Below are 27,964 nucleotides of genomic sequence, written 5' to 3' on the forward strand. Positions count from 1 at the left end.
AGAAAACTTTTAGGTTGGACCAGGTCAAATTTTATTATAAGATCGGAATTATCAGAATCGGATTAATACAACTTCATTATCTTCTTAAGTGAAACGATCACTGGAAATTTTTTCAATTTTTTAAATAGAAGTTTTAAAGAAAATTGTTTTGTATTTCAGGAAAATTGATCCAAGTGGTGTTTGGCCATTGGGATGTCGTCACTTGCCTCACTCGTTCGGAGTCATATATTGGGGGAAATTGCTACATTCTCTCAGGGTCACGTGATGCAACCCTTCTGCTCTGGTACTGGAATGGAAGAAGCAGTGGGATTGGCGATAATCCAGGCAGTAAGTACAATATATTTTATAAGTAAACTTTTACAAGTGATGTATAACATTTTGCAGTGAAGTTACCTATTTCATCATGGTGAAAGTGAAACTGAAGTATCAAGTAGTTTTAATTTCTTAGTTATAATTTAAGAAAGGTCTGGATAGCCTTGTTATTAACATTTTGTGACCATTGATAATTCAAATTCAAGCATGAAATCTCAGTTTTCATGTTATCGGTTATTCTCATGATCTGAAAATACTAGTTCTTCACTGATAATGGCCGTCACCAAATAAAATAGAGGTGTTTCATTCACAAACAATAAGATATAACATAAAAGAGCAGTTACACATTATCTTGTTTATTGAATTCATGTTTTAAAAGAGCAAAAACATTATAATTTCATGGAAACAAACCAGTCTTTAGAAAAAATATGCTTTCATTTACGTATCAAAAGATAAAACAGGTCATAAAAGGCCAATACGGAATATTCAAATTGGCTCTTGGTTTTTCGGATGGGAAATGAAAATGTTCACCAACAGCCTTAAACATCTTTATGAAACTATGCTGAAGGCAGTAAAACAAAAAATGTGTAACCATTTAAAATTGTAATTCACAGAAGGCAAAAAAGGAAGCAGCTACCATTAAAACCAGTCGCACACAGCTGCAGAAAAGAAATGGCTTTAGAAAAACACATTAAGAAGTAGGAAAAAACAATTAAAGGGACCACCTGAAAAATGAGAATTTAATTAAAATGATTATGACAACACTGAAGAGTTCCTGCAAGAATAGCTTTAGATTTTTACTTCATAAGGTAGAGCATTTTAACTGCTCTTAAATATTTAGTTTCTTAATTTAAAGCAAGTTGCAATGTATTTGGTTAAGGAAGGATCATGTTGTTCCTGATTACTTTACCTGAATACTGTGGTACTTACTTCTGTCCCTCAGTCCCAAATTATAAAACAGTCTGAATATGTTTAAGTCCATCATATTTTGAATTGACTTCTTAAAGTTATGCTTATTAAATGTATATTATTTGTATGAAAGTGAAACCTTCTAAAAAAATTTACTCAAGAGCCAGTACAGTTTTAAAAGAGGTATATGCAAAGTATTTTTAGCAACGTTGTGTCTGCTTTGTATGTATTTTGTTTGGTGTGGTGGTGAATCAAAGTTTTTATTTTATGAACCTAATATGTATTTCTTATTTTAATCAGGACAGGGTAATTCCCTATACTAATAGAATATGAAAAGTAACTTTAAGGCTGTGATGCTATGGGTAATACAGTCTTTATAGTCAGATCAAACTTTATTATGTGTATCTATATGGGGAAGTAGTGTGTATCTCTCATATTTACACAACATCCCATTTTATATGTAATTACAGTAATTTTAAATATGTAAATTTCAGGTGTTTTTTTTTCACATTCTTTTGAGAAATACTTCGTGTTCTTTTCATTATGGAGTCTTATATTCTGCTCCTTCTTTCTGGCCTTTTAGGATGAGTGACTACTTTCAATTTCTTTTTTTTCTGTTTCTATAAATTCAGTTATTGAGATTCACTAAATTATCTCAGACAAACCTAGATTTGACATAGGTAATAAGTATACCATTTTGTTATTTACGTGAAAATATTTAGGAAGAGCTTTCTTTTGTTTTAAAATCGTGTGAGATGTTTCATGCACGTATAGCAATCTAAATGAAAAAAAGATTTTTTTTTTTTTTTTTTTTACTTCTTTGACCTAACCATGTTCTATATGTCATTACCAATGGGTATGTTGAGAAGTAGCTAAAGGCTACTTCTCTAAACCTAGCTACACTTGTATGTAATTGTTGTTACATTTCAAAAATTTAAGTATATTATAAAACTAGAAATATTCAGCTTTTCCAGAAGGGAGAAATATATATATATATATATATATATATATATATATATGTTTAAATACCTTGTAAATAACCCTAGAGATGGTTTTTACATGTATGACATTTTAAGAAATGAATCAAGTAGGACTGACCAAATTGTGGAGTTTAGAGTAAAACAAAGCTAAGTTCTAAGCTTTGCTGTGCTGTCTTGTCTATGAAATGAAAGCAACAATAGTAACTGGCTTAAGGTGTTATCAGAAGCACAGAATGCTTAGAACAAATAAATCACCACACACACCATCTTGCTGGCATTAGAGTATATATTATAACGTTCTTTTTTTCATAAAGCACTTCATCTATACCCTCATTGTCTGCAGTATGGTGGACAATAACAGTAATGCTGGTAATGAAAAGGGAAAAAAAAGAAAGAATAACGTAACAGGACATCTAATAAAAATTTTAGAAAATTATAATGCATCTTGACTAAATTAAATTACCTTTCTCAAAGTGAACCTCAGCCTTTTTGGCCCTTTTATAACGTCTGATGTCCCAATTTAATTTTGCTTTAGCTTTCAAGGATGAATCTGGGAAAAAGACAAATAGGCACTTTTACATATAATGAGAATTTCCACACATTAGAATAGAAAAATGAACAAGCCAGTCTAAGCTTTTCAAACGAAAATGACAAACAAAAACAAAGACATTTTTACCGCGTGTGAACTGTTTTAAACATTCATGAGAGCTGGTTCGGATTTTATAAGCCTGTGGCTCATTGATGGCTCCATGACGCAGCCGCTGAAGTCACAGCTTTTCAGATGAGGAATTTTAGGTTATGCTTATTTCTGTGTTGTATCTCTTGGATGAAATATAATTGACTTTTAAGAAATAGTCAGGCTTTTATATACATAACGGCGGTGTGGTCTCTAAATGAATACAATGCCTCAACTTAAATTTTTGAATTTAGACTTTCTTCTTGCTTGGAAGGAAAACGGGTAAATTTTTTAAAAACTAGGCTATTGCTTTTCCTGCATTTTATAGGTCTCATTCAAGTATTTAGCTTTTTTAATTTTAAAAATAATGAGAATAAGCTAGTAATTTTACTTGCTAGTGTCACAAGCCTATGCCATTTTCTCCAAATCTAATATTAATGCTGTATGTAAAGTTGTTAGCTTTAGTACTATTTTTTTAAAAATCATGTTATCCACTGTTAATAAGCACATTGTTCAGATAAAATCAGGCTAATTCAAACTGGATAAAACCTATATATAGGATAACTTGAGGCTTTTAAAAGGATGCACATGTTTTATGAAATCTGCCTGGATTATGTAGCAAAAGCCTTATTTTCCTATATGACAGATAGTGTTTCACTTTTGACTCTATTGTCTTGTGATAGTTATCTCCTGTGGGATGCAGTTTTCTTAATGAGGAGAAAAATTAAGATAGGATTCCATTTAGTTGTAGATTTTTTAAATAAAATTAACCAAGAACATTTCAAAGAAAGACATTTTCTACATGGAAGCATCTCTCTCTTTGCCTTAATATTCTGTGTGTTTTAGAACTGAATCTTGTCCACCAAAATGCTTTTCTTGGAATACTCATTTTTCTATCCAGACTGTACATTTCCAAATTTTGAAGAAAGTGTTCCCTGATGCATTCAATTGACATTTAAAAACTTTAAACTTTAAAATGATCTTATAATCAAGGTGAAAATTTACAAAAGAGTTATTTATCCACTATTTTTATATTGTATTAATAGATCATAAACTTAAAATCAAATACTTATTAAGCACCTAAAAGTAAATGCTTATTAAGCTTTTTTAGGTATCTGAGTAATTTTTTTAAAGCCACAGTTGATTAGCTTTAGAAGAAAATGGTCGCTGACTATGAGGTGTCGCATAGATGCTGTGTAGTATTTCAGTAAAGTAGTTTTCCATTCTCGCATTCTGTTTTTGATTTGATTGAAAGGTGGCATTTTTTTTTCCTCTTTGCAATCAGACATGCTAATCTATGTCAGCTTTCTCCTTTATGGGAATGGCGTCTACTGAAAAAAAAAAAAACTTTTTTTCATAACCAGATTCTGTTCTTTAAGAATATTTCAGCAACGTCAATTAGAAGGAAGGTTTTATTAACCATAAGGCTAGCACAAACAGACCACAGAGCTGTTTTTTAAAGTACTGTATGCCATAGCTGCCCTGCTTTTTCTCTGTCTAAAACTTCATTTTGTTATACTCTCATCAATCACTTAAGTCATTACCGTAAACCCTACTGTTGTTAATTTTACGAGTATCACCCTAATGAGACATTCCTGCTATAATTAAAAATGAATTCTAACTTTAAGGCATTCTAAATTTTTTTTAATGAATTTAGAATGATCTTGCCATATGACCATGAATACCACTGATATACATAACCTACTCATCAAGTCTATAAGAAAAGTGGTAGCACAATATGTCCAGGTGTAACTTATTTACTGGTAGCCTCTGTGCACATGTACTTATGCATATGTATATTTTTGTGCACATATTTAGGAATTATGTTCTTTTTATCGTAAAGCCTAATACGCTTTACTAAGCTACCGATAGATCCTTATTCTTTGTCTTGCCAAAAATATAGGTGGATGTAACACAAGCAGTATGACTCCCTGTAAGTAGGCGTCCTAGAGCACCATCTGCTGGATGCATTTGGGGACTTAATGTTGGTAAAATTGAAAATCAGTACTTGTCAAAACAGGTGTACTTTGTTTTTAATTGCCTGTGATGTATTATTTATGGTTCACAAATGTCAAGATATGTACATCTGTGTTGAACCATATGAGTTTGTAAAAGAAATAACTTTCTGATTTTGCCCTGCACTAATCTGGATTTGGAATGTTATAATAAATATTTTGTTTAAGGAAAAAGTAGACACAATATATACCTAATGAAACAAAGCATCACAGTTTGTCATGAAATAAACTCTTATTAATCGCAGGTCTTCAGTAAGCTACAGTTGGAGAGACTTGTTTAGATGATATTTTAACTTTAGTTTCCTTATGTTCACTAGATTCTGAATATGAAAGCAACATTTGAAACAAATAGCTTTTTTATATCTGGGATATGACTCCATCTGATTCTTTGTCAAGAACATGAGTTCTTATATGTATCTCATCAAGAACTTTCCTCGTGGCCCCACTTTTGGTTTGCACTATTGCACTAACACTAAGATTGCCCTGTATTTTTCTTTTTTCCTTGAAGAATTCATCAAGCAGTGTTTGAAGCAATATGTTGGCAGTGTTCAACTTCAGGTGACATTAAAACTATGTCTATGAAATTCTCCAGAAGGTCCAGGATGTTTAGTGCTCCATGATGTAATGCAGGCCCTCCCGTTTCAGCAAAACAACTCTGTATTTACTGCTTGTAACTAATAGTAGATGTGGTAAAAGGAATCATATTCATATGGCAAATGAATACAACCTTAATGTGCACCATATGCAGTGTGGTGGGGTGATGTGCCAATATATCACATTTATTTACCTTGTTTAGTTGCAGAAAAAAAAGACTATACCATTCAGCCCATAGGCTCTGACCATATAAATATGGGAACAGAAGAACTGATGATTTATGCCCTCAAATTGGAGCTGAGTATCTTCATATGTAGGCTTTAATAGTGCAACATCAAAGAAAATTGTCTAATACTTTATGCTCAGATAGGAAATTTAATTTCAAACAATGGCTGGAATTAACCATTAGTTAGAAGGTACAAATTCTCTCCAGTCAACTAAGTATAGTCTCTCGAAGAAAATGGTAAATGTGTCTTCTTTCATTTAATTGAGACTGAATATACTCTGAAATTACAAGCTGCTTCCTCACCCACCTTCCTTTTTTAAGCCTAAAATCGGGAGCCTTCTGCTTTTAGAATGTTGCATGTGAGAGAGAAAGCGAGAGGGAGATTACTGTAGAACTACTAAGGATTTGTTTAATGAAGACCTCCTGGAACAGCATGTTAGACCGACTTTACCACCTTCCAAAGAGTTTGCTTCTTTAGAGAAATTATATGACAACTTTGTGCATGTGTACCTCGTGTTGTACTTTAGATAGTCCTGAGAATTCATGAAAAGAGACCCATTTTTATATGAAACTAAGTATTAAATTCCTCTGATGATTTCTTTTACAGTTGCCCTGTTTTTAAAAGTAACTTTTTTCACATTCAAAGAGGTTTGGTCAGACTTCATATTTTGGATTTGAAGTGTTTTTAGGTAGGAAAAAAAATCCTTAGAATTCTTTCTGCCTCTCCTAGCTGAGGTCTTCATGACCGTTGAGCTTTTTAGCTTTTCTTAGCTTGTAACTTTCTTAGCTTGTAACTTTCTACAACTGAGAGATTGCTTTATTTCCTTAGAGTGAGCAGGGTCAGGATGTTTCTTTTCTTTTTTTTTTAATTGAGATATAATTGACACATAACATTATATGAGTTTCAGGTGTACAACATCATGATTTGATATTTGTATATATTACAAAACGATCATCACACATAGTTACACACTTTTTTCCAATGCTGTGAACTTTTAGGATCTACTCTCTCAGCAACTTTCAAATATACAATACAGTATTATTAACTATAATCACCATGCTGTACATTACATCTCCAGGACTTATTCACAAGTGGGAGTTTGTACCTTTTGACCACCTTTGCCCATTTTGCCCACTCCCTACCTCTGGCAGTCTGTTCTCTGTATCTGTGAGTTTGGTGGGTTGTGTTTTTTTTTAATTCTACACGTAAGTGAGATCATAGAGTATTTGTCTTTCTCTGTCTGACTTATTTCACGTAGCATAATGCCCTTAAGGTCTATCCATGTTGTCACAAATGGCAGGATTTCCTTCTTTTTTTGTGGATGAATAATATTCCATCGTGTGTGTGTGTGTGTGTGTGTGTGTGTGTGTGTGTAGCATTTTGTTTATCCATTCATGTATCAGTGGACACTTAGGTTGTTTCCATGTCCATTGTGAATAATGTTCACTCACGTTTGTGTATAATGTTGCAGTGAACATGGAGGTGCAAATATCTTCTTGAATTAGTGTCTTCATTTCCCTCAGATAAATACCTAGAAGTGGAGTTACTGGATCATATGGTAGTTATATTTTTAATTTTTTGAAGAACCTCCATACTGTTTTCTGTAGTGTTTGCACCAATTTACATTCCCAGTGCACAGGGGTTCCCTTTTCTCCACTTTCTTATCAACACTTGGTATTTCTTGTCCTTTTGATAAAAGCCATTCTAGCAGGTATGAGATGTATCTCATTGTGGTAAGCATTTCCCTGGTGATAAGTGATGTTGAGTACCTTTTCCTGTACTTGTTAGCCATCCATATGTCTTCGTTGTAAAAAACATCTGTTCAGAGCCTCTGCCCATTTTTAAATTAGATTGTTCTTTTGATATTGAGTTATATGAATTTTTATGTGTTTTGGATATTAATCCCTTATCAGGGGTATGATCTGTAAATATTTTCTCCCATTCCATAGGTTGCCTTTTCATTTAGTTGCTGGTTTCCTTTGCTGTGCAGAAGCTTTTTAGCTTGATGTAATCCCACTTGTTTATTTTTTACTTTTGTTGCCTTTGCTTTTGGTGTCAAATCCACGATGTTTCTAATAGCTAAAGATGTGAAAACCCTCTGTACTTTTCACTAGTGGCTTACTTATGTATCTTTAACAAAGGAACCTTAAAAATGTTAAGGAGGACAAATTACAAAGAATTTCATGTGACTTGGGTATTTAGGATAGACAGATAAAAATAGTTATGTTTTCATTTTTCATATATTTTCATATTCATAAGAATGGTAATATTACTTTTCAAAAAATATGAACAAGATTTCCTTTCAACAACTTTTCTAAGTATCTGCATTCTTTTTTGGAGGCAGAGTTTTATAATGTTTATGTTTACTAGACACTCATATGCAGCTACAGGAGCTATCAGTGAATTAGAGCCAAAAATAAGCCCATCTGTGGGGAATTGGCAAGTGAAAAAGTCTCAAGAAAGTAGGATAAAAGAAGTACATTAGTTAAGTAAAGTTTGATATGTCCACACAATGAAAGACTGCACAGCCATTAACGTATTATGCATTGTGATACTGACATGGAAGAATATGCTCTCTGTATTGTTAAGTGTAAAAGATCACCAAACTACATGTATAATATGATATATTTTAAGTGTCTGTGTCTGTGTGTGTATACCTTGTATGTATGTATGTATATTTACTATATACATATATTCACTTAATATTACTATGTATATTTACGTATAGAAAAAAATCTGGAACGATAACCAGTAAATGTTAGCAATGGTTGTTTTTAGGTCGTGGAATTTAGAGGCAGTTTTTCATATTCTTCTTCATAATTTACTAAATTATATGAATGTTTTATAATGAGCCTATATTATTTTGAAAATAAGAGACAATAAAGATATTTTATTTGGGAGGAAAATACCTAATTATTGTAATGTACCTTCCCTTCCTGCTCTAGGCTTCATGCCCTAGTTGTATCAGAATTAAATGGATTGTCAGGGAAGGTTGGAAAGTCTAAGAAAAGGAGGAATGGGAGAAGTCAAAGTATAATTTCTAGAAATGAAGGTATATTTTCTCCCTGACTGGAAACAATAGTAATGAGAACCATCTCTAACTGGCATTTATGTGGCACAGGATCAGATATTATACTTTTGCTGGAGAGAAGGTCTGCAACAGAGGGTGAAAATACTGCTACTGCTTGTACTACTAGATGATACTTATTGAGCGCTCACTACACACCAGGCACCATCCTAAACACTTCACGTAGTAACTCGTTAATCCTCATTGTAGTCCTGGTATTATCCTTGTTTTATAGATGAGGCACAGAGAGAGTATTAGTATGCCTCTACTTTCTGCCCTGGGTTTTGAAGTTCCTAGATCTTACTAGAACTATGAGAACTTGCCCAAGGGAGGTGCCATAGCTAGCAATGCTGTAGCTGGGATTCAAACCCAAGCACTCTAGGCCAGAGACACCATTCTTTTTTTTTTTTTTTTTTTTTTTTGCGGTACGCGGGCCTCTCACTGTTGTGGCCTCTCCCGTTACGGAGCACAGGCTCCGGACGCGCAAGGCTCAGCGGCCATGGCTCACGGGCCCAGCCGCTCTGTGGCATGTGGGATCTTCCCGGACCGGGGCACAAACCCGTGTCCCCTGCATTGGCAGGCGGACTCTCAACCACTGCACCACCAGGGAAGCCCCCAGAGACACCATTCTTAATCACTAAACTGTACAGCATTTTTAATTTGATTTCATTGGATCGTCATCTGTAGAGAATTTGATACCACCTTGTCACTAAAGACATCTTAGGATCTGCAAAGGACAATATAGAGATAATTTTGTTAGTACTGAGTTCTTAAGACAGTATATGTCATGATAGGATTTTGTACTTTTTAAATATTACACATTAGGGTTACACTTTAAGTATACAATTGTTGGTATATACTCACACAAACCCATTTTCCAATGTAGTCTTAGAAGATGATTCCATTGTCATAAACTTATGTATATGTGTTTAAGTTTATATATATAAGTTTATATGAGATATATTGATATATATATCATAGAAGAGGAGAAAGGTTATAAATCAAGAACTTAGTATTATTGGTTTTTGTACCAATATTGTATTGTCTTGCATTAATAATTCTAACAGTATTTACAAAAGGAAGCTACCAAATTTTACTGTTGGTTGTCACATCCTAAATGCAGCTATGGCTTGTTTTCTGTAGTGTATATGTTTAACCAAATCAACATTTTTCCACCAAAAAGGCCATAATGAAAGGAGAGGAGAGGGAAGAGTTGGTAGAGATGGAATAAATAGAACAAACTCAAATAATTTCTCTTTGTATAATTAAAATGTAGTGTTATAATTCCCATTGAAAAATTAGGAAGTTAGTGGAAAGATTTAAGAGACATTTAACAACTAACCTCATTTCCACTTCAGAAAAGCCATTTCCTCTCTCGATTTACCATTATGGTGTGAGCCACGTGAGAAACTTTAGTATTCAATTTTCATGTGAATTTTTTTGTTGATGAATGTTTACAGTAATCAAATGTAATTAAAGTGGAACAGAAGGCATGTGCAAAACAAAAGTATCCAGCTTTAGGAAATGGCTGGCATGTATAACACCTAGATTTTCTTAAATCTATATATACTTAATAACTTAATTATATATTTAGGTCCTTAAACAAACTTGTTTTCTTTCAAAATGAGTACTCTATTGAAATGATTTTGTTTTTTATGTCTCTAAGAGGTCAGATGGTATTAGATTTTACTAACCTGGAAAATTATATTGGTTGTTTTTATTTTAGAACTTCATTAATTGATGGTAAATATTCATTTTATATAAAAATTAAGTTGTAATAAATAGTTTGGACTTCAGTACATCTTTTTGACCTTTCCAATAATAGGTATTTATAATTATAATTAGCAGGCTTATAGTAAGGTCAACAAAACCTGACCCAATGACAATTTAAAATCAAACCATTTATAAATACAAGGTCATATTTTATTCCCCTCCTGTTTCCACAGTGCATTGCACATAATACATACCCAGTAAATGTTATTTAGTGAAGGAGTGAAGGAGTGAATGAGTAGACAAATGGGAAATACTAACTTACGTCCGAAGAGTCATCTAAACTAAGTATTAATTGGAAGAGCTAATTTTATTTCTAGAAAACTAAGACTAGGGAAGTGTTGAACTGCCCTTCATTTCATGATAGATGATATGAAAAAGGTAAATGAATGAAGGGGATTCTCTCTCTGCTAATAACAACATATTTAAACTGCTAATGAGAACTTTGCAGTGCCTTTTTAAAGTAATTTAATTTTCATTAAGACTGAGGAGATGGTGCCAAAAATACCAAGAACTTTATTCATTTTTAAAAATGTAACTCAGAGTTTGCCAGAAATACGTGTCAGGTCTATTTTTACCTAGCTTTTAATCCCCTTTGCCTTAATGGAGACAGATCTTTTGAAATATTTTTCTCATTGGATATTTATGAACAGATACTAGAGAAATTACTGTTTCCTCCTTCTCTTCTTTCAGGTCATAGTTCATTTGATGGAGAAATACACTTAGTGTTATGAGGCCACCAAAGAAACACATTTAATAGCAGCATTTGTTATTCTGCCTAATGGTGTAAAACATTTCACGTAATATTTTAAAACATAAGTCCAATATAAATGCTAAGCGGGTATTACGGAGATCTTGTGCTGCTTAAATGCAAGTTGGGTTGTTATAATGGTGCCTGTAAGTTAGTAACTGATATTTGGTATTACGTACTGAGAAAAGCACATCTGTAAAAACCAGTGTGTCCTGGTATTCGTGGCAGGATTTGGACTGTCTTTAATCTCCTTTGACTTGTTCATCTTCCTTTAAGGCCATCCATAAAGATGCACTGAGTATCCTTTTCAGCCTTTGGTTAGGATTTGCATCAGTAGTCATAAACCTGCTCTCCGGACAAAGACACCCTTTCCTTTGAAGTAATTGCTCAAGCTTTTCAAAGCAGTCCAAGAAGTCTATCCTCTTTCTCTTTTTATTTTTCTTTAAGAAGAGTTTGAAGTGTAGTCCCTTAAACTAGAAGCAAGATAAATTTTTCTCTTCAGCTTTATTGAAAGCCATGACGATTTTTCAAGCAGTAAGAGTTTAAAAGGTTCTTAAGGGAATGCGTTCTGCTTTATGATCCAGCTTTTGGTAGATCCTACTATCTCAGAAAGCAAAAGTAAAGACTTTCTGTATCCATTAACTACTGCAAGTTTTTATCAAAGAATTAACCTGATATTTTTCAGAAGACTTTTTCCCCTGCTCCTTACTCAGTTTAGAGACTTCAGTGAGAGATGGCCATAGCTTTGGGGTCTTTGAAAAAGTAATACATGGCCAGTATTGTCTTATTTGAGCTGATTTCCCCCCTAGGTATTAACTCTGTGGGTTGACAGGTAGTTGGGAGGGGCAGATTTAGATGGGTGCTGCAGTCAGAATGTTATATGGTTCCCAGATTTTGTTTCTAGGCTTTGCAAACAAATATACACGGACACATATGTATATCGTTATTGGTATGTGGGATGTTATTGCTGTGTTGCAGGATGATGTATAAGGATGTAACTATGGAGAAATAGATTCTGTGAGCCACATATGAAGCCTGTGTTCCGCCTCCCATCAACCCTTCTACCCTTCATAATTTCATTCCAAAGGGGTTCCCAAAATATCTGTTGAACTTATTAGTTTGGACCTGTTGGATTTAAATCCCATATCATAGAATTCTATTTCCTGTAGTGAACTTTTAATACATAAAACATTTGGTTTATTGAAAATTATAAAAATCCAAGTATTTATTTTGAACAGATTTTTTAATGAGAAAATGTAAAGAACACCTAAGCTGCACTGCATATAATAAAGGGAATACAAACTTTAGTCTTTAAACAAGACTGGAAATGGCTTTTCTTAGAGGAAATGATACCTCTCCTCATATTGTTGTATGTGGATTTTTAGAGGCCATTAATGTGCGTTTCCTAAAGGGGATGAAAGTTCAGTAGCAGAGTCTTTTTTACTAGAAATCTAGTGAGTGTTTGTGAAACCAGTAGAACCCAATGATCACAAGTTTACCCTTATGCTTTCAATTTGTTTTTTTTCTCTTTCCTTTCCTTTCCTTCCCTTTCCTTTCTGCTTTCTCCTTTTTTTCCCCCATATTTCCTGAACTGTCTAACCTGCTTCCTGGTTTAGAAAACATTTTGCCAAACTTTGAAGCCAGAGTCCTAGCATTGAACAGGCCTTTATTTAGAGATCAGGCCCTAGGAAAAGGCAAATCTCTTTTCAGTTTTGAAATTACACAGCATGTACATGTGTCTTCTGATTTGTGGAGGGGCAAATGATTGGTACAGTGTAGATTACTGGAAAATATTCTTTTGTAAGTAAAGCATACTTATAAAAATCTTAATTATGAGTTTACAAAAAAGAATGCTTATATCTTAATTCACTTGATGGGGTAAATTGTGAGGCTTCCTAAACTCTAACTTTATAGTCATAGAAAATTCTCAGTATTTCAACTGTTTTACATTAAAGAAAGAAATCCAGTTGACAGCAATCTTCTCACTTCCTCCCCATGTCCCTGAGAAAATATTCTTAGATCTAGAAAACAAAAAATTAGCATTGGCATGCTTAAGTGACAACGTCCTCTGTGTCCCCACTATCCATCTGTCCTTCGTTTACTTTGGCTTACACTTAGATTGCTTTCAGTTGTCATCAGTTTTCCTTCAGACCCTCATTTTCCACTGAGGAATTCCAAGACAATTCAAGTTAAAACACAAATCTTGTTCCCCATAAAATGGTACCTTATGAAAACAAAAAAGGAACAATCACACTGAAAATATATTCCTTAGATCTTAATGATTTTAATTCTTGATTTTCAAAAAGTTGCCAACAGGTATAATTAGACATTTCAAAAATAACATTGTATGGTATTTTCATGGAATATAGAGCATCTTGGGATGGGGGATGGGGGGACCATGAATCGGGGCTGAAGTATTGGTAACTTTTAAAAATATTTCTATTTTTTGTGGCAAGACTTATCTCCAGCAGAAAGTTAAGTAGTTCAGATAGGTTTGTAATATTTGCTTCTTTTCTTAACAAATTTACCAAATTTGTATGCTTTTTAAGGGAAAAAAATAGCTGCTATTGTAACAACTGCTTTCTGGTTTGGAAAATATCAAGTAAACTTTGTATTAAGGTGAGCTTCTCTCCCCAAAGAAGTTTTAAAAGTGAATCAAATGAAACCAAGCCCCTGGTTCTACCTGTCCCCTGGCCTTTTACTATGCCATTTGAGGTCTCCTTTGGTCACCAAGCATGCAAGCCAGTTTCTGAGTCTCACTGCACATAGCACGGCCAACATGGAACAGAGTTTGATATGATGCCTTTTCACCCACGTCTCACTCAGAAGTACCTAGAGTCACCAAGAGTGAGGAAGGACACTGTGGGGACACCGCTGTGCATCACGCACTCCAATAAATGCATTGTAATAATTACGTGAGACGACCAGACATGAAGTAACTGCAGGCTGTGGAGGCAGCGGGGCCAGAAGCACAGAAACCAGGCCCTGTCTTCACAGTAGAGGCCCTCTCCTGGTCTGCACATTCAATAAACCCTACTTTCCTTCTTCCCCTCCCCACCACCCAGGAAAACATAGGCATGTACAGAAATTTGCATGACATTTCAAAGAACACATTGACCATCATAAAAACCGCTAGTTAATTTTTGTGACCAGCAGCATTTGCCTTTTCAAGGACAGTAGGTTTCTGCTGCATTTTCCCTGATCTGCCAGATCTCTCTCCTCAGGGTAGGTGACTGTTCCAAGGATAGCCAAGGGTATGGGGTCAGGACGACAAGTTCTTCTTTCCCACAGAGTTCCACAGCTGGTAGTAGTGACCCGTTTTCTGGGCACAGTTGCCCCTGTGGATCACACAGTGCCATTTGTCAATCTTACTCTAAAAGCAGTCCTGGGCTTCCCTGGTGGCGCAGTGGTTGAGAGTCCGCCTGCCGATGCAGGGGACACGGGTTCGTGCCCCGGTCCGGGAAGATCCCACATGCCACGGAGCGGCTGGGCCCGTGAGCCATGGCCGCTGAGCCTGCGCGTCCGGAGCCTGAGCTCCGCAACGGGAGAGGGCACAACAGTGAGAGGCCCGCGTACCGCAAAAAATAATAATAATAATAATAAATAAATAAATAAAAGCAGTCCTAATCAAGGAAATCTCAGAGTGCTGACAGAGTCCTGCTCATTAGTCCACTTCATGAAGGCGTTTTGTGTCCTTGTCCCCAGAGACTATAAAAGTAGAGGACTCGTTTGCATTAAAATAGTATTCTCCAGGCTAAATAAGGAATTCAGTTTCTCCTGTGGCTTGGCCCGAAGCGCGGCCCAGATGGAGCCCGTTGTGTCGGCCCCTCGTGGGGTGCCTCCACAGCCAACCACAGTTTTCCTTTTAGTTTGGGACTGAGGTACAGGATGACGTCTTCTACCTGTGAAGACGTTTGGAAACATCTTCTGTTATTTGAATAGTCCTTTTCTGTCCCACCTTCACCCTCCTCCCCTAGTGTTCAGTCACTATCAGAATTAATTTAATATTAATAGTTTTACTCCCCCTCTGTTCTTTGAATGAACCATGGAGAAATATACTCTGTAAGATTTTATATTAGGATGACACATAAGCTTGGGAAAGACAATCTGAGGCAGTTTATAGTACAGATTTTGTCTTATTTTTGTTCTGTTTTAAACTATTGTTGCTTGATAATCACGTAAGGCTTAGAAATTCAGCAACATGTGTTCCTCAAACTATAGCAGATAGTTTGTATCTACTCCTAAAATAGGATTTGGGGACAAATTCCCAAACTATAAATTAAAGGTTTAAGCATTATGGGAATCAGGAACAAATGATATGATGATTTAATCTGAGTCGAGGGAGGTCATCCCCTGCACGAACTTGAATTGATTTGTTCGTTTAATCTTTTTCTCCTTAAGGTGAGACCACCACGCCTCGGGCCATCTTGACAGGCCATGACTCTGAGATCACTTGTGCTGCCGTCTGCGCTGAGCTCGGCCTCGTGTTAAGCGGTTCTAAAGGTAAATCTGTGGGGCCTTCAAAAAATGGATGCATTTTTTTGGTGTCTTCTAATAACAAATTACCAGAGGTGAATTTGGTGCCTTTTTCTCTAAAGCTGTGCTATCTGTGACAGTGACTGTTAGCTCCATGGGACTGTTCACATTAACTGAACCGAAATAAAAGTTAAAATTCAGTTCCCTGGTGGCACTAGCCACATTGCAGGGGCTCAGTATGCACCTACGACTAGTGGCTACCGTATTGGACGGCCCAGAAAGGGAACATTTCCATCACTGCAGGAAGTCCTGTTTCACAGCATTGCTCTGAAGAGTGAGGCGAGAACAAGGACAGTCTTAGTGTATTTGTTTATCCTTCTGGACTCTGACTGGGCTGGGTTCCACCTCACACCTGAACGGAAACTCCTGATCCAGTCTGTTCTACTTTCCAAATCTCTGAACTAGGCAGGGGCCAGGATGGCATTGAGAATGGGGTGGAAAGATTCTTCAGCTGGTTGGCCTGGAGGTCTATCCCATAGCATCGTCACATATTTAGGCCAAAGATATTCAGCAAGCTTTCTAAGAGCGCACACAACACATCAGGATCTGACCAGGAGCAGAGCTGTTTCCAGTTCATTGCTTATTCAGCTGTAATAGTCTATTCATCTCTCTGTCTCTCTGCCCTGAACCGAGCTCTGAACACAAAAAAGTACTGTAATCACGTATCTCCTAGGCTTATCTGAGGGAGAAGCGTAGAGTTTTTGAGTCACCTTATCTGTGTCTTGAACTATGATACTTTGTATAGCTAACGAGACTTATTAATGAGTCAAATGTTGGTGTTTAAAAATTCACTTGGTCAAAACAATGAAATAGTAACAATGATAGCAAGAATTCTATAACTGCTGGATTTTTTCCCCTATACCCAATGATTTCATTTATCCTGAGCTAACATGAGTTCCTGGATTGTACGTGATCCAAATTGGACATGTAAAATGAACCTGTCATATTACAGGCTGTCCTCACTTTGCACGGTGGTACAGTGCCATAAAAATGACCATGCAAGATGAAACCATGCAAAGATATTAAAAATCAATAATTTCAGTGGGAAATATTATGAAAAATAATGGGAAATTTTATGATTGTTCCATGGCCTTTACAAATTTTTATCAAAACATTAAAAATTCTCTTGTTCACTTTTATACATATATGCATACATACACATATGTATGGACATGAAAAAAATAGTAAAACTCACATTTAGTACACTAATTTAAAACATTAGAGACATTACGAATGAAAGTATTTTATTTCTTTATGAAAAAATACATCAAGAGTACTTGGAAAGTGCTCGCCCCCTTCTCTCCGTGTAACTTAAGATAAGGAGTGAGGATCTTCTCTGTGCCTTGACCAGTTGTCAAACTCCTTCCTAAGTTTGGATCAGCTTCCAACATTTTATCTTCTGTGCTTTCAATGTCATGAAATATCTCCTAGGTTTCCTTTAATGTGGAGATTTTTGCTGACGTCACTTCTGGGACATCCTCATGTTTGTAACAGCACTTTCCTAAGTTTTACAGGACTTATGTCAGTAAGATCACCTTCACTCACTTCCTCTGGCTGCATCTGTAGCGATGTCAACACTCCCACGGTCAGCTCTATCTTCTGTAACTCCGTTTATGTTGGCTTCCAGTTTTACTTTCAGCTTTGTCACTTCTCATTTCCTTACTTCAGATCCATCTTTGTTGGCCACTACCCTCTTTTGATTATCCATTTTTATAAAATGTCATACAGTTCCATCCCTGGGAGACAAGGAGGCAACACAACTACAGAGTTTGCTGTCTGTGCATGAGCTGAGTCAGTGCAGTGACCATTCACTAACAGACTTCGAAAGAAGTGATGCGGTTGGTCACCCATCATGATGCACACCTGTTATTTATAGTGATTTGTGGACTGACAAGCTGACCATGAAGTGTGTACCTTATGCAGTTCCTGTGATAACTGAAATCTGAACTGTGGCATTGAGGGACTGGGGTCATTTAGAGTGACAACTGAAATTCATGAATGCTGGAACTGTGCAGAGCAAAGACTGCCTTATGTATTTATGTCGAGAACACTAAAAACCTATCAACTCCCTGAGTGGTCAAGAGAAAGACGAGAGACACGTTTTAATGGTCATGTGGGGAACACGTGATGATTCCATGTAGCCACGAGAAATTTAGCCCGGAGAGGAGTAGGGCATATAGTCTAATTACCCCATTTGTCCGACTCAGACATTTCTGAGAACTTACTCATCACACAAGCAGTTTTGGTTACCTGCTCCTCTTCTGCTTTTCATGTAGCAGGCACTCAGTAAAGATGCAGTTTCTCCATCCTCCTCAAGCATCTCAGCCTGGAGGTCAGCCCGGAGAGTGGGGAGTGGTGGATTTAAGCTGCTTGGTTTCGGGGACAGCAGGGGGGCAGACTTGTTTGCCAAGGAGAAGTGGCAGAAGGATCTCTGTATGAATTTCCCTGGGGGCTGGGGTGTGAGGAGGTGGACCACCAGGCACCTTCTTTCATCGCGAAGTAGCAAGCAGTGGGAGGGAAGATGTTTTAGGCCTTCAGAAGTTGCCTTAATGAGTTCTCACCACACAGGCCGCAATGCTGCTACCATCGGGACCCTGTGTGCCTTACAGCAGCCGATGTTTCACTGAGGCCCAGCCTTCCTGGAAGCTCTTTTAGGATTCGTCATTTGTCCTGTTCCTTTCTGAATTCCTCCAGCTCTTATCATCCCTTGGCATAATGAATTTCATAAAGTAACTTTCCTGTCTCTTGAGAAGTGAACTTGAACATGCATGACTCGGCTTCCTTCTTTCCCAAGTGGAAGGTGAGATTTAGCCGGCATGCAGATTTTACAAAATAACTGATATCTAAGATATAATTTTTTAAGGCTTTCTACAACTGTGATATGGTACTGGCAGCCTGTTTCAACGGTGCTCAAGGTTCAGGTCACATTTGTCTGTTCTTATGCAGAAACTTCATTTTGGCTTTTGTTTCTCCTGTTTTCTCAGAAGGACCATGTCTCATACATTCCATGAATGGAGACTTGTTAAGGACTTTGGAGGGTCCTGAAAACTGCCTGAAACCAAAACTCATGCAGGCTTCCAGAGAGGGTCACTGTGTCATATTCTATGAAAATGGCTTCTTCTGTACATTCAGTGTGAATGGAAAACTCCAGGCCACCGTGGAAACAGATGATAACATAAGGGTAAGTATACCTTACAGACTTTTCAGCATTCTATGTTTTTACCTCAAAGCGTAAAGGCGAGTGAGGAGGGAGAGGGTTCTCTATTCAGTAAATGGCTTTCTTCTCTCTCCCATTCTGTGAGTTTTCTCCAGTGCATTTTGACCACCTCTGCCACGAAGGCTGCATACAGAGATGCTCACACTCTGCTTTTATTTTTCCCTCCCTTCATTTAAACCAAGTACACGTTAGAGGATTTTCCTTTCCTCTTTTCTTTACGATAATAATGTTGATAATCTGTCACTTTGAGTTGCGATTATTTTGTCAGCTACACTAATAAATCTGTAAAGTAATTTGAAATCCCTTGCTGGCTAAAACAATTTCTGTGGTACTTCAGTTAGTACCAAAGGCTCTGGGAAGTTCCTCAAGGCAGCAGTCGGAGGCTTTCTGCAGCCTGTTCGTACACACATGCTTTTCCTCTCTGCCCTATGGCCGTTGTTTTTTTCCCTCTGTAATATTTCCCACTGGATTTTAGGCTTAAACAATCCATCGCCTTTTCCCCAGCACGCCTGCACTTTATCATACTAACTTGTAAGTGGCAACTGTGTGATTAAAGTGAGCTTGCCTAAAATGAGCACTGCCCGTGCCCGGCTCCAGAGACCCACACTTTCACAGCTAACTGCCTTGGGAAGGGTGGAAGGAAATCATAGGCTTGGACTAAGAGACATCACAGAACAAAAATCTCCACCTCCATCCTGCAGTCTGAGCCTGTATAAGGAAAGGAGACCATGGAAACAAATTAGTCATTAGCTCAGACCAGAAATGAAGTTTCTTTGAAAGAGCAACAAGAACCCTGCAGGCAGGTGGCCTGGGGAACCTCTGCACTAATCAAGGCCTCCCACCTGTTTTTATTTAGATGCCAGATTGTGCAGTGGCATTTGGTTAACGTATCAGAGCACATCAACTAGGCAATGTTTAGATGTCTTAATGAATAACTTAAATTTAAGTGGGCAGCCTGTACAGAGCAGCAAAGTTATGTTATCCTAAACAAAGGATCACCCCCCATTTCACCCATAGGAACTCATTTAGTTTGTTTTCCTGGGGAAGCTGTCTCTTAGGATATGATTGTCGCCAGCAGACTGCTGTGGCCTGCTGGTACCTCCTGGAAACTGGTGCAACTACGGTGTTGTCCGAGCACTCAGGAGTCCAGGGGCTGAGATTCACACGTCCCCAGGGCCCTCCTAAAATCTCTAGTCTCAACCCAACCTGGATTGAGACTGGAGGAGGCGTATGAGAACTGAGAACTACGTGAATGCTGGTTTGGGTGGGAGATAGGGTGCTATTCAGGAAATGCTACCCTGGCTGTTATTCTCAGGGAAATTTGACAAGTCCCTCATGAGAAAGGCCAACAAAATATTTTTTAACTTTGGCAGGCACCTGGTTTAATAAAATGTTTTAGGTGCTGATACATGTATAGTCCTAAAAGTCCAGGTTTTATTTATTTCAACACAGAGCTAGGAGTAGGGATTCTTTAGGACAAAGAGTTAAAGATTAATGGTTTTAATTTATGTTTTAATATAGCACTTATCCAGTAAAAAGCCTCAAGTATAAAACTCAAGTGAACCACAACCGTAAGGTTAATGGATTTTCATCAGCTGAATTTTATAAGTGTAGCAAATAATTATTTGTTGTAGTCTTCATTTCATTTCCCAGATAAGCCCCTAGAGATTGACGTTTGTGAAATGAATGGGGGAAAAGGATATTGTTTTTCACTTATATTGAAAAATCTTACTATGGGTATTTGGTTAAAATTTAGAGAATGCTTCGTGAATGAAAGTGTCTTCCACCCACAGGTTTTGATTTCTTAGGTGTATTTTTGTGTTCTTGCGAATAAGCTGTATTTAAGAGACCTCTGAAAGTTCGCATTTACTTGAATGTGAATTGAATGGCTATGAAACATTTCTATAATTAAAAAAAAAATTTTTGTCAAAGGGTAAAGACTTAAGGCAACTATGCTAAAACTCTGAGTACGGAACAGTATAAATATATTTTTCAGAAGGTAGATAGTTTCTTTCTGGCCTACTAGCACAATCTGGATTCCCACATTCACTGTATCCAGGTGGACAGAAGATTACAGGTATTTGCAATAACTTTTAGAACTCCCAATGTCACCCAGCTAAAGAAAGGAAATGTGTATGTTAATAAACCGGGAAAAGAAGGTTTGGAGGGAAGGGGGCAGGAGGAGAGGAAGGGGCAGTAAGATCTGCTCCTCAAGTAAGGAGGGACCTTTTATATCAGGAGCTGGCATACTTTCTCTGTTAAAAAAAAAAAAAAAAAAAAGTAGCCAGAAATGAATGGATGTGCCTTTGTTCCAATAACGCTTACTTATGAGCACTGAAATTTGGAATTCATATAATTTTCACGTGTCATGAAATATTCTTTTGATTCTTTTTTTCAACCATGAAAAAAATGTTAAAAGTCATAAAAAAAAAAAAAAAAGAAAGTGGCCTGCCTTTGGTAGGTTTGACAGGACTGAAGAGCAAATTACGTGTCTGTCCTATGAGTTCAGCACTGGCAGGAAGCAGTCAGTCCTGGGGCAAGAAGAAAATGCTTAAACTGGGTTTAATCACCCTGGGAGTCACGGTTCCCTACCAAGTTGTCTTCCCACCTGCTGTAAACTTCCGGCAGGCCTAGTGAAGGTGCTCAAGCTGTAGGTGGTGTCCTGGGGGGCTGAGCCCCACAGGCAGCAGTGTTTTATCAGGGATATGAGGTCAGCTAGCACTGTCTGCCCAGCCTCGGTACAAAACAGGCTTAGCATGACCACAGTGCAATGGAGAGATGCCAGGAAGCGCTTCGTTTTACAGTACTGGTCCCCGTTCACAACACGGACCATTTAACTAGTAGTCATAGAATTGGAAGAGTTAGCCACCTCATCCTTAAAAAGCAAAAATTAAAAACAAAAAAACTCAAAAACTCCAGCATTGCCTAACTTTGCCCATTTGACTTTTGAAAAATAGCAAAAGTCTTCTATGACTCATGATTTCCTGAAAACTCCTCAGGAACACATACACACTCTTTCCCTTTGTGGCTCCAGTAGCCGGCTGGAATCACGTCGAATTAATCAGAGATGCGGTGAGGGCCCAAGTTTTCCGAGAGCCGTGTCTCTACTGAATGTTGCTGTGTCTCACAGGCTATCCAGCTGAGCCGGGATGGGCAGTACCTGCTCACCGGAGGAGACAACGGTGTGGTCATGGTCTGGCAGGTGTCTGACCTCAAGCAGCTCTTCGCCTATCCAGGCTGCGACGCCGGGATCCGGGCCATGGCACTGTCTTACGACCAGAGGTAACGCTGGAATAGTGGTCTATACTGGTGGCATTAAAAACTGGCAAGGGAATGTATGTAGTAACTGGGCTGATGGCTGGGCTGGGCTGTGAGGGTCACCTGTGCAATCAAAAAAGCTGATGGATATTGGGGTTTCCAAGGTACTTTTTAAAAAGCATGATTTTGTTTGATGGCATTGCTAATCTTGGACAAAGGCTGAATTCTCTAGGAATAGACAGGATTTAAGTAACAGAGGCTCCAATTATATTGCTGTAAAGCTTTTTATGTTAAAGTACCTTTTTTCTTAAACAAAATTTCATGGGAAATGCCTGTATGTCTGTCCATAATGATTCCATTGAGAAATCTGGCTTATTTACTAAAACCTCCATTTTAGGGAGATAATCTTTACCTGGCATCTTATTTCTTTTTAAATACAGTCTTTCATTTTAGTTCTTAACTTCTTTTACTGTGATAACATATACATAAAATTTACCATTTAAACCTTTTTTTGGGGTGCATAATTCAGTAGTATTAAGTATATTCACATTGTTGTACAACTATTACCGCTATTCATTTCCAGAACTTTTTCATCATTCCATCTCATAGTGTCCTTTGATGTGCAAAAGCCTTTAATTTTGATGAAGTCTCATTTATTTTTTTCTGTTGTTGCCTGTGCTTTCGGTGTTATATCCAAGAAATCATTGCAAAATTCAGTGTCATGAAGTGCTTCCTCTATATTTTCTCCTAAGAATTTTATAGTTTTAACTCATATTTAGTTTTTGATCCATTTTGAATTAATGTTTGTTTATATATGATGGTCATAAGGGTCCAACTTCATTCTTTTGCATGTGGACATCAGTTTTCTCAGCACTATATGTTGAAAAAGACTGTTCCTATATATGAGAGATTATTTCTGGATTGTCTGTTTTATTCTGTTGGTCTATATGTCTCTCTCTAAGCCAGTACCACACTGTTTTGATTACTGTAGCTTTACAGTAAGTTTAGAAATCAGGAAGTATGAGACATCCAATTTTGTTGTTCTTTTTTGAGATTGTTTTGGCTATTCAGGCTCCCTTGAGATTCCATGTGAATTTTAAGATGTTTTTTTTTTCCTATTTTTGCAAAAAACATTGAGATTCTGATAAGAATTAGGTTGAATCTGTAGACAGCTTTGGCTAATATTGTCGTCTTAACAATATTAAGTGTTCCGATCCATGAACACAGGATATCTTTCCATTTATTTATGTTGTCTTTAATTTCTTTCAGCAATATTTTCTGGTTTTCAACATACAGGCCTTTTGCCCCCTTGGTTAAATTTATTCCTTGAGCATTTTAATTTTTTGTTGTCATTGTTGTTGCTGTGATGGAATTGTTCACTGCTTGTATGTAGAAACACAACTTATTTTTTGTATTGTTGATTTTGTATCCTGCAACTTTGCTAATATAAGTTCATCAGTTCTAACAGTTTTTTTGTGTGTGGAATCTTTAGGATTTGCTACATAAAGATAATGTCACTTGCAATAGAGGTAATTTTACTTCTTCCTTTCCAATTTAGATTCCTTTTATTTCTTTTCCTTGCCTAACTGCCCTGGCTAGGACTTTTCGTACTATATTGACTAGAAGTGGTGAAAACAGGTATCCTCGTCTTGTTCCCAGTAAGAGGGGGAAAGCTTTCAGTATTCACCATTGAATGTGATGTTAGCTGGGAATTTTTCATAAATGCCCTTTATATCGTGTTGAGGTACTTTCCGTCTATTCATAGTTTCAGTGTTTTTATCATGAAAGGATGATGAATTTAGTCAAATGCCTTCTCTCATATGGGTTTCTTTTGTTGTTGTTAATTGTTGATGTGATATATTACAATTGATTTTTGAATGTTAAGCCATCCTTATATTCCAAGAATAAATCCCACTTGGTCATGGTGTATATAATCTCTTAAATGCTACTGAATTTGGTTTGCTAGTATTTGTTAGAGATTTTTGTATCAGTAATCATAAGGGATATGGTCTGTGATTTCTTTTCTTGTAATGTCTGTTTCACTTTGGTGTCAGGGTGTGTTGGCCTCATTGAACGACTTAAGAAATGTTCTCTGTAGTTTTTTAGAGGCATTTGAGTTGGTGTTAATCCTTCTTTAAATCTTTGACAGAATTCACCAGTGAAGCTCTCTGGTCCAGGGCTTTTCTTATTGAGAGGTTTTTGATTACTGATTCAGTCTCATTACTAGTTATAAGTCTATTCAGATTTTGTTTCTCCATGATGAAATTTTGGAATAATGTGTGTTTCTAGGAATTTTTCCATTTCATCTAGGTTATCCCAATTGTTGGCATACAGATGTTCCTAGTATTCTCTGATAATCCTCTTTTTATTTCTATAAAATTGGTAGCAATGTCTCCACTTTATGATTTTAGTAATTTGAGTCCTTTTTTTTAGTCTAACTAAAAGTTTGTCAATTTTGTTGCCCTTTTCAAAGACGCAACTTTTTTTTTTTCTTTTTGCTGTACGCGGGCCTCACCACTGTGGCCTCTCCCGTTACGGAGCACAGGCTCCGGACACGCAGGCCCAGTGGCCATGGCTCACGGGCCCAGCCGCTCCGCAGCATGTGGGATCTTCCCGGACGGGGGCACGAACCTGCGTCCCCTGCATCGGCAGGCGGACTCCCAACCACTGTGCCACCAGGGAAGCCCCAGAGACTCAACTTTTGACTTTGTTGATTTTTCTGTTTTTCTATCCCCTATTTCCGTTCTAATCTTTATTGTTTCATTCCTTCTGTTACCTTTGGGTTTAGTTTGCAGCTTTTTCTTGTTCTTTAATGTGTAGAATTAGGTTACTGATTGAGATTTTAAGTATCTGTGTTTACAGCTCTGAATTTCCCTTTTAGCATTGGTTTTGCTGCATCCTGTAAGTTTTGGCTTGTTGTTTTGTATTCATTTGTCTTGGAATTTTCTAATTTCCCTGAGATTTTTTTCTTTGACCCATTGGTCAGTTTCCACAAACTGATGAATTTTCCAGTTTTCCTTCTGTTATTGATGTCTAGTTTAATTCTGTTGTGATTAGAAAAAATACTGTGTGTGATTTCAATCTTTTTAAAGTGTATTAGGACTTGTGGCCTAATGTATGGTTTATCTTGGAGAATGTTCCGTGTGCATTTGAGAAAAATGTGCATTCTGCTGTTGTTGGGTGAATGTTTATATATGCGTTACATCCAGTTGGTTTTTAGTATTGTTCAGATCCTCCATTTCCGTATCTTCTTTCTGGTTGTTCTACCCATTATTGAAAGTGGGGTATTGACGTCTCCAACCATTATTGCAGAACTGTTTGTTTTTCTCTTCAATTCTGTCAGCATTGGTTCCATATATCTTGGGGGGGGTGCTGATTGGTTGATATAGGTTTGTAACTGCTGTATACTCTCTTGATGAATTGACCGTTTTATCATTGCTATATAGTGTCCTTGTCTCTTGTAACATTTTGACTTAAAACTTACCTGATATTAGTATAGCCACCTCAGCTTTCTTTTCACTATTATTTGCATGGAATATCTTTTTCCATCCTTTCACTTTCAACCTGTTTAGATCACAGTGAGTCTCTGGTAGACAGCACATGTTTGATCATGTTTTTAATTCATTTAGCCAGTCTTTCTGCCTTTTGATTGGAGAGTTTAATCACCTTACACGTAAAGTAATTACTGATAGGGAAAGACTTGCTTTTGCCATTTTACTGTTTGCTTTCTACATGTCCCTCTCAGTGCTTTTTTGTCCCTCATATCCTCATTACTGCCTTCTTCTGTGTTTAGCTGATTTTCTTGTTGTGACACATTTTAGTTCCTAATTTTGATATGAGGTACTACTAAGGATACTAAGTATGACATCAAAGGACTCTCCTAACCAAACCATACAGAGAGAGGTCTAAGATAATAAATAGGCTTCTGCCTCCTGGAGAGGCTCCTCTGAACCACCTGTCTTACTGCTTCATCTCTTTCCCTGCACCACCAGCTCAGGGACAGGGGAAGCAAAGAGCAACTCCTGTCTATAGTGATCTTGGCAGTGAGTCGCTGTGTTGGGAGGACAAAGCCCCTCTACCCTTAACACTATGGGACACAGAATATTCTTCTGCAGGGTGGTCACACTCTGATTTCTTACTCTTCATTCCTTCTGTATGTGTCACATACCTCTGTCAGTCACTTGATTGTATGCTGCTTCCTCCACCAGCAATTACTTTGAGATTATGATTCTTTATTTTGCTTCCAATACCTAATAAAAAAAGTTTACCTGCCCAGCCTCTCCGCCTTAGAAGTTATGTAGTCTGTTCAGGTTTTTGTGACTCATCTTGCACAAACTAGCTGTACTTTCAATATAAAGGCAAGCTGTGAATTGGATCCATATGGAGTGTCAGAGGTGGGACTCTGAGCTTACTCAGGACTGCATTTTAGTCATCAAAAAAACATACCGTAAATCTCACAAATTGTAGGTCTGGCTGCCATCTTCTGTATTTACCTTGTGGATTTGGGGAGGGCAGTTCTTTCCTTAGTAACAAAGCCTAGGTTTGTAAACCCCTCCTTCTCTCTCTGCTTCTCCCAGGTGCATCATTTCTGGCATGGCCTCAGGAAGCATTGTTCTGTTCTACAATGACTTTAACCGGTGGCATCATGAATACCAAACCCGCTACTGATTGACAGTGACAGCTGGGCTTCAGCCTTGCCCCCCAGCCTGGGCACAGGAAGCGCCCTCAGCATCTTTCTCTTAGAAACAGCAATCACATCTGAATGTAACTTAAATTTGCTCTAAGAAGCAAAATATTTTTTAAAGTTAATTGCTATTTTTGTAGACTTTGCTTGACTTTTTTGGGGGGGGAATAGCAAAGCAGAAAACTGGCTGCTGGGTTCTGTAGTTTAAAAAAAAATCTATATTTTTAGTCATAATGAGAAGTCTATTTTCACCAATTATGGAAATAATAAGTATACAGTGGAGCAAGTAAACCCACTTATGCTAGTTATATTATGGAAAAACACTTCCCGTTTATCTGTAATCTTGAGAAATGTATGATTTTAACAATAAGGAATGGGTTATAATACTGGGATGAGGGAATTTTATTTACGCTGTACTTTGGGTCCTGTATTTTTCCAAACAAACAACTGTGCTTCTTCAGCACTGAAATTTCTGGGATTTAAATAGCAATGTTTAAATTACAGTAAATGTAATTTAAAACATCTCAGTGAATTATTTCTATCAATATTATTCTTCGAGCATGTTTTAGGCCTAGAAAATTATGGTTCGGGGGAGGGTATTTTATTTTATTGTGTGGTTATCATAAAGGATCTAATGTTATCGCAAGTGTGAAATATTTACAATGTTTTCCTGATCTGTCCTCTTCTTAGCACACCCAAGTGAAATGATGATGGAAATGCTCTTGTGCTCACAACCTCTGTTTTTCTTTTAAAGTAAATGCAAGTACCAGGGCTCACTCCCCGAGGGCTGACCGTGCTCACGCACTGAGGGGCTCCCCCCACCTCCCCACCCCAACCCCGGGCCGAGGAACAGAGGCTACTGGGTGCTGTGTGAAGCAACCCTCGGTTTACCTTCTGTTTGTTGTTAAAAACAATCTTCATCTTCCTTTTGATTAGCAATTTGTACTACAAAAACGTCATTTTGGTGT

The 27,964-nt window shown here is 37.2% G+C and overlaps 1 protein-coding gene across 3 annotated transcripts in view; it reads left to right on the top strand.

Annotated features, from left to right (window-relative positions):
* LRBA (LPS responsive beige-like anchor protein) overlaps positions 1-27,800 on the top strand; it is a 743,236-nt gene extending 715,436 nt beyond the window's left edge. For 2 of the 3 annotated variants that reach the window (XM_082838660.1, XM_082838661.1), the window contains 5 exons: positions 160-327; positions 15,703-15,804; positions 18,822-19,018; positions 22,185-22,336; positions 26,890-27,800. In XM_082838660.1, the coding sequence (XP_082694786.1) occupies positions 160-327; positions 15,703-15,804; positions 18,822-19,018; positions 22,185-22,336; positions 26,890-26,980 (710 nt within the window). In that variant the 3' untranslated portion in view covers positions 26,981-27,800. Of the gene's footprint in view, positions 1-159; positions 332-15,702; positions 15,805-18,821; positions 19,019-22,184; positions 22,337-26,889 lie in introns of those variants that run through there. The other variant, XR_014326184.1, reaches the window with a different exon arrangement.
* The last annotated feature ends 164 nt before the right edge of the window (positions 27,801-27,964 follow it).

The sequence above is a fragment of the Leucopleurus acutus genome (genome assembly GCF_964270905.1).
Source record: "Leucopleurus acutus genome assembly, chromosome: 4".
NCBI classification, from domain to species: Eukaryota; Metazoa; Chordata; class Mammalia; order Artiodactyla; family Delphinidae; genus Leucopleurus; species Leucopleurus acutus.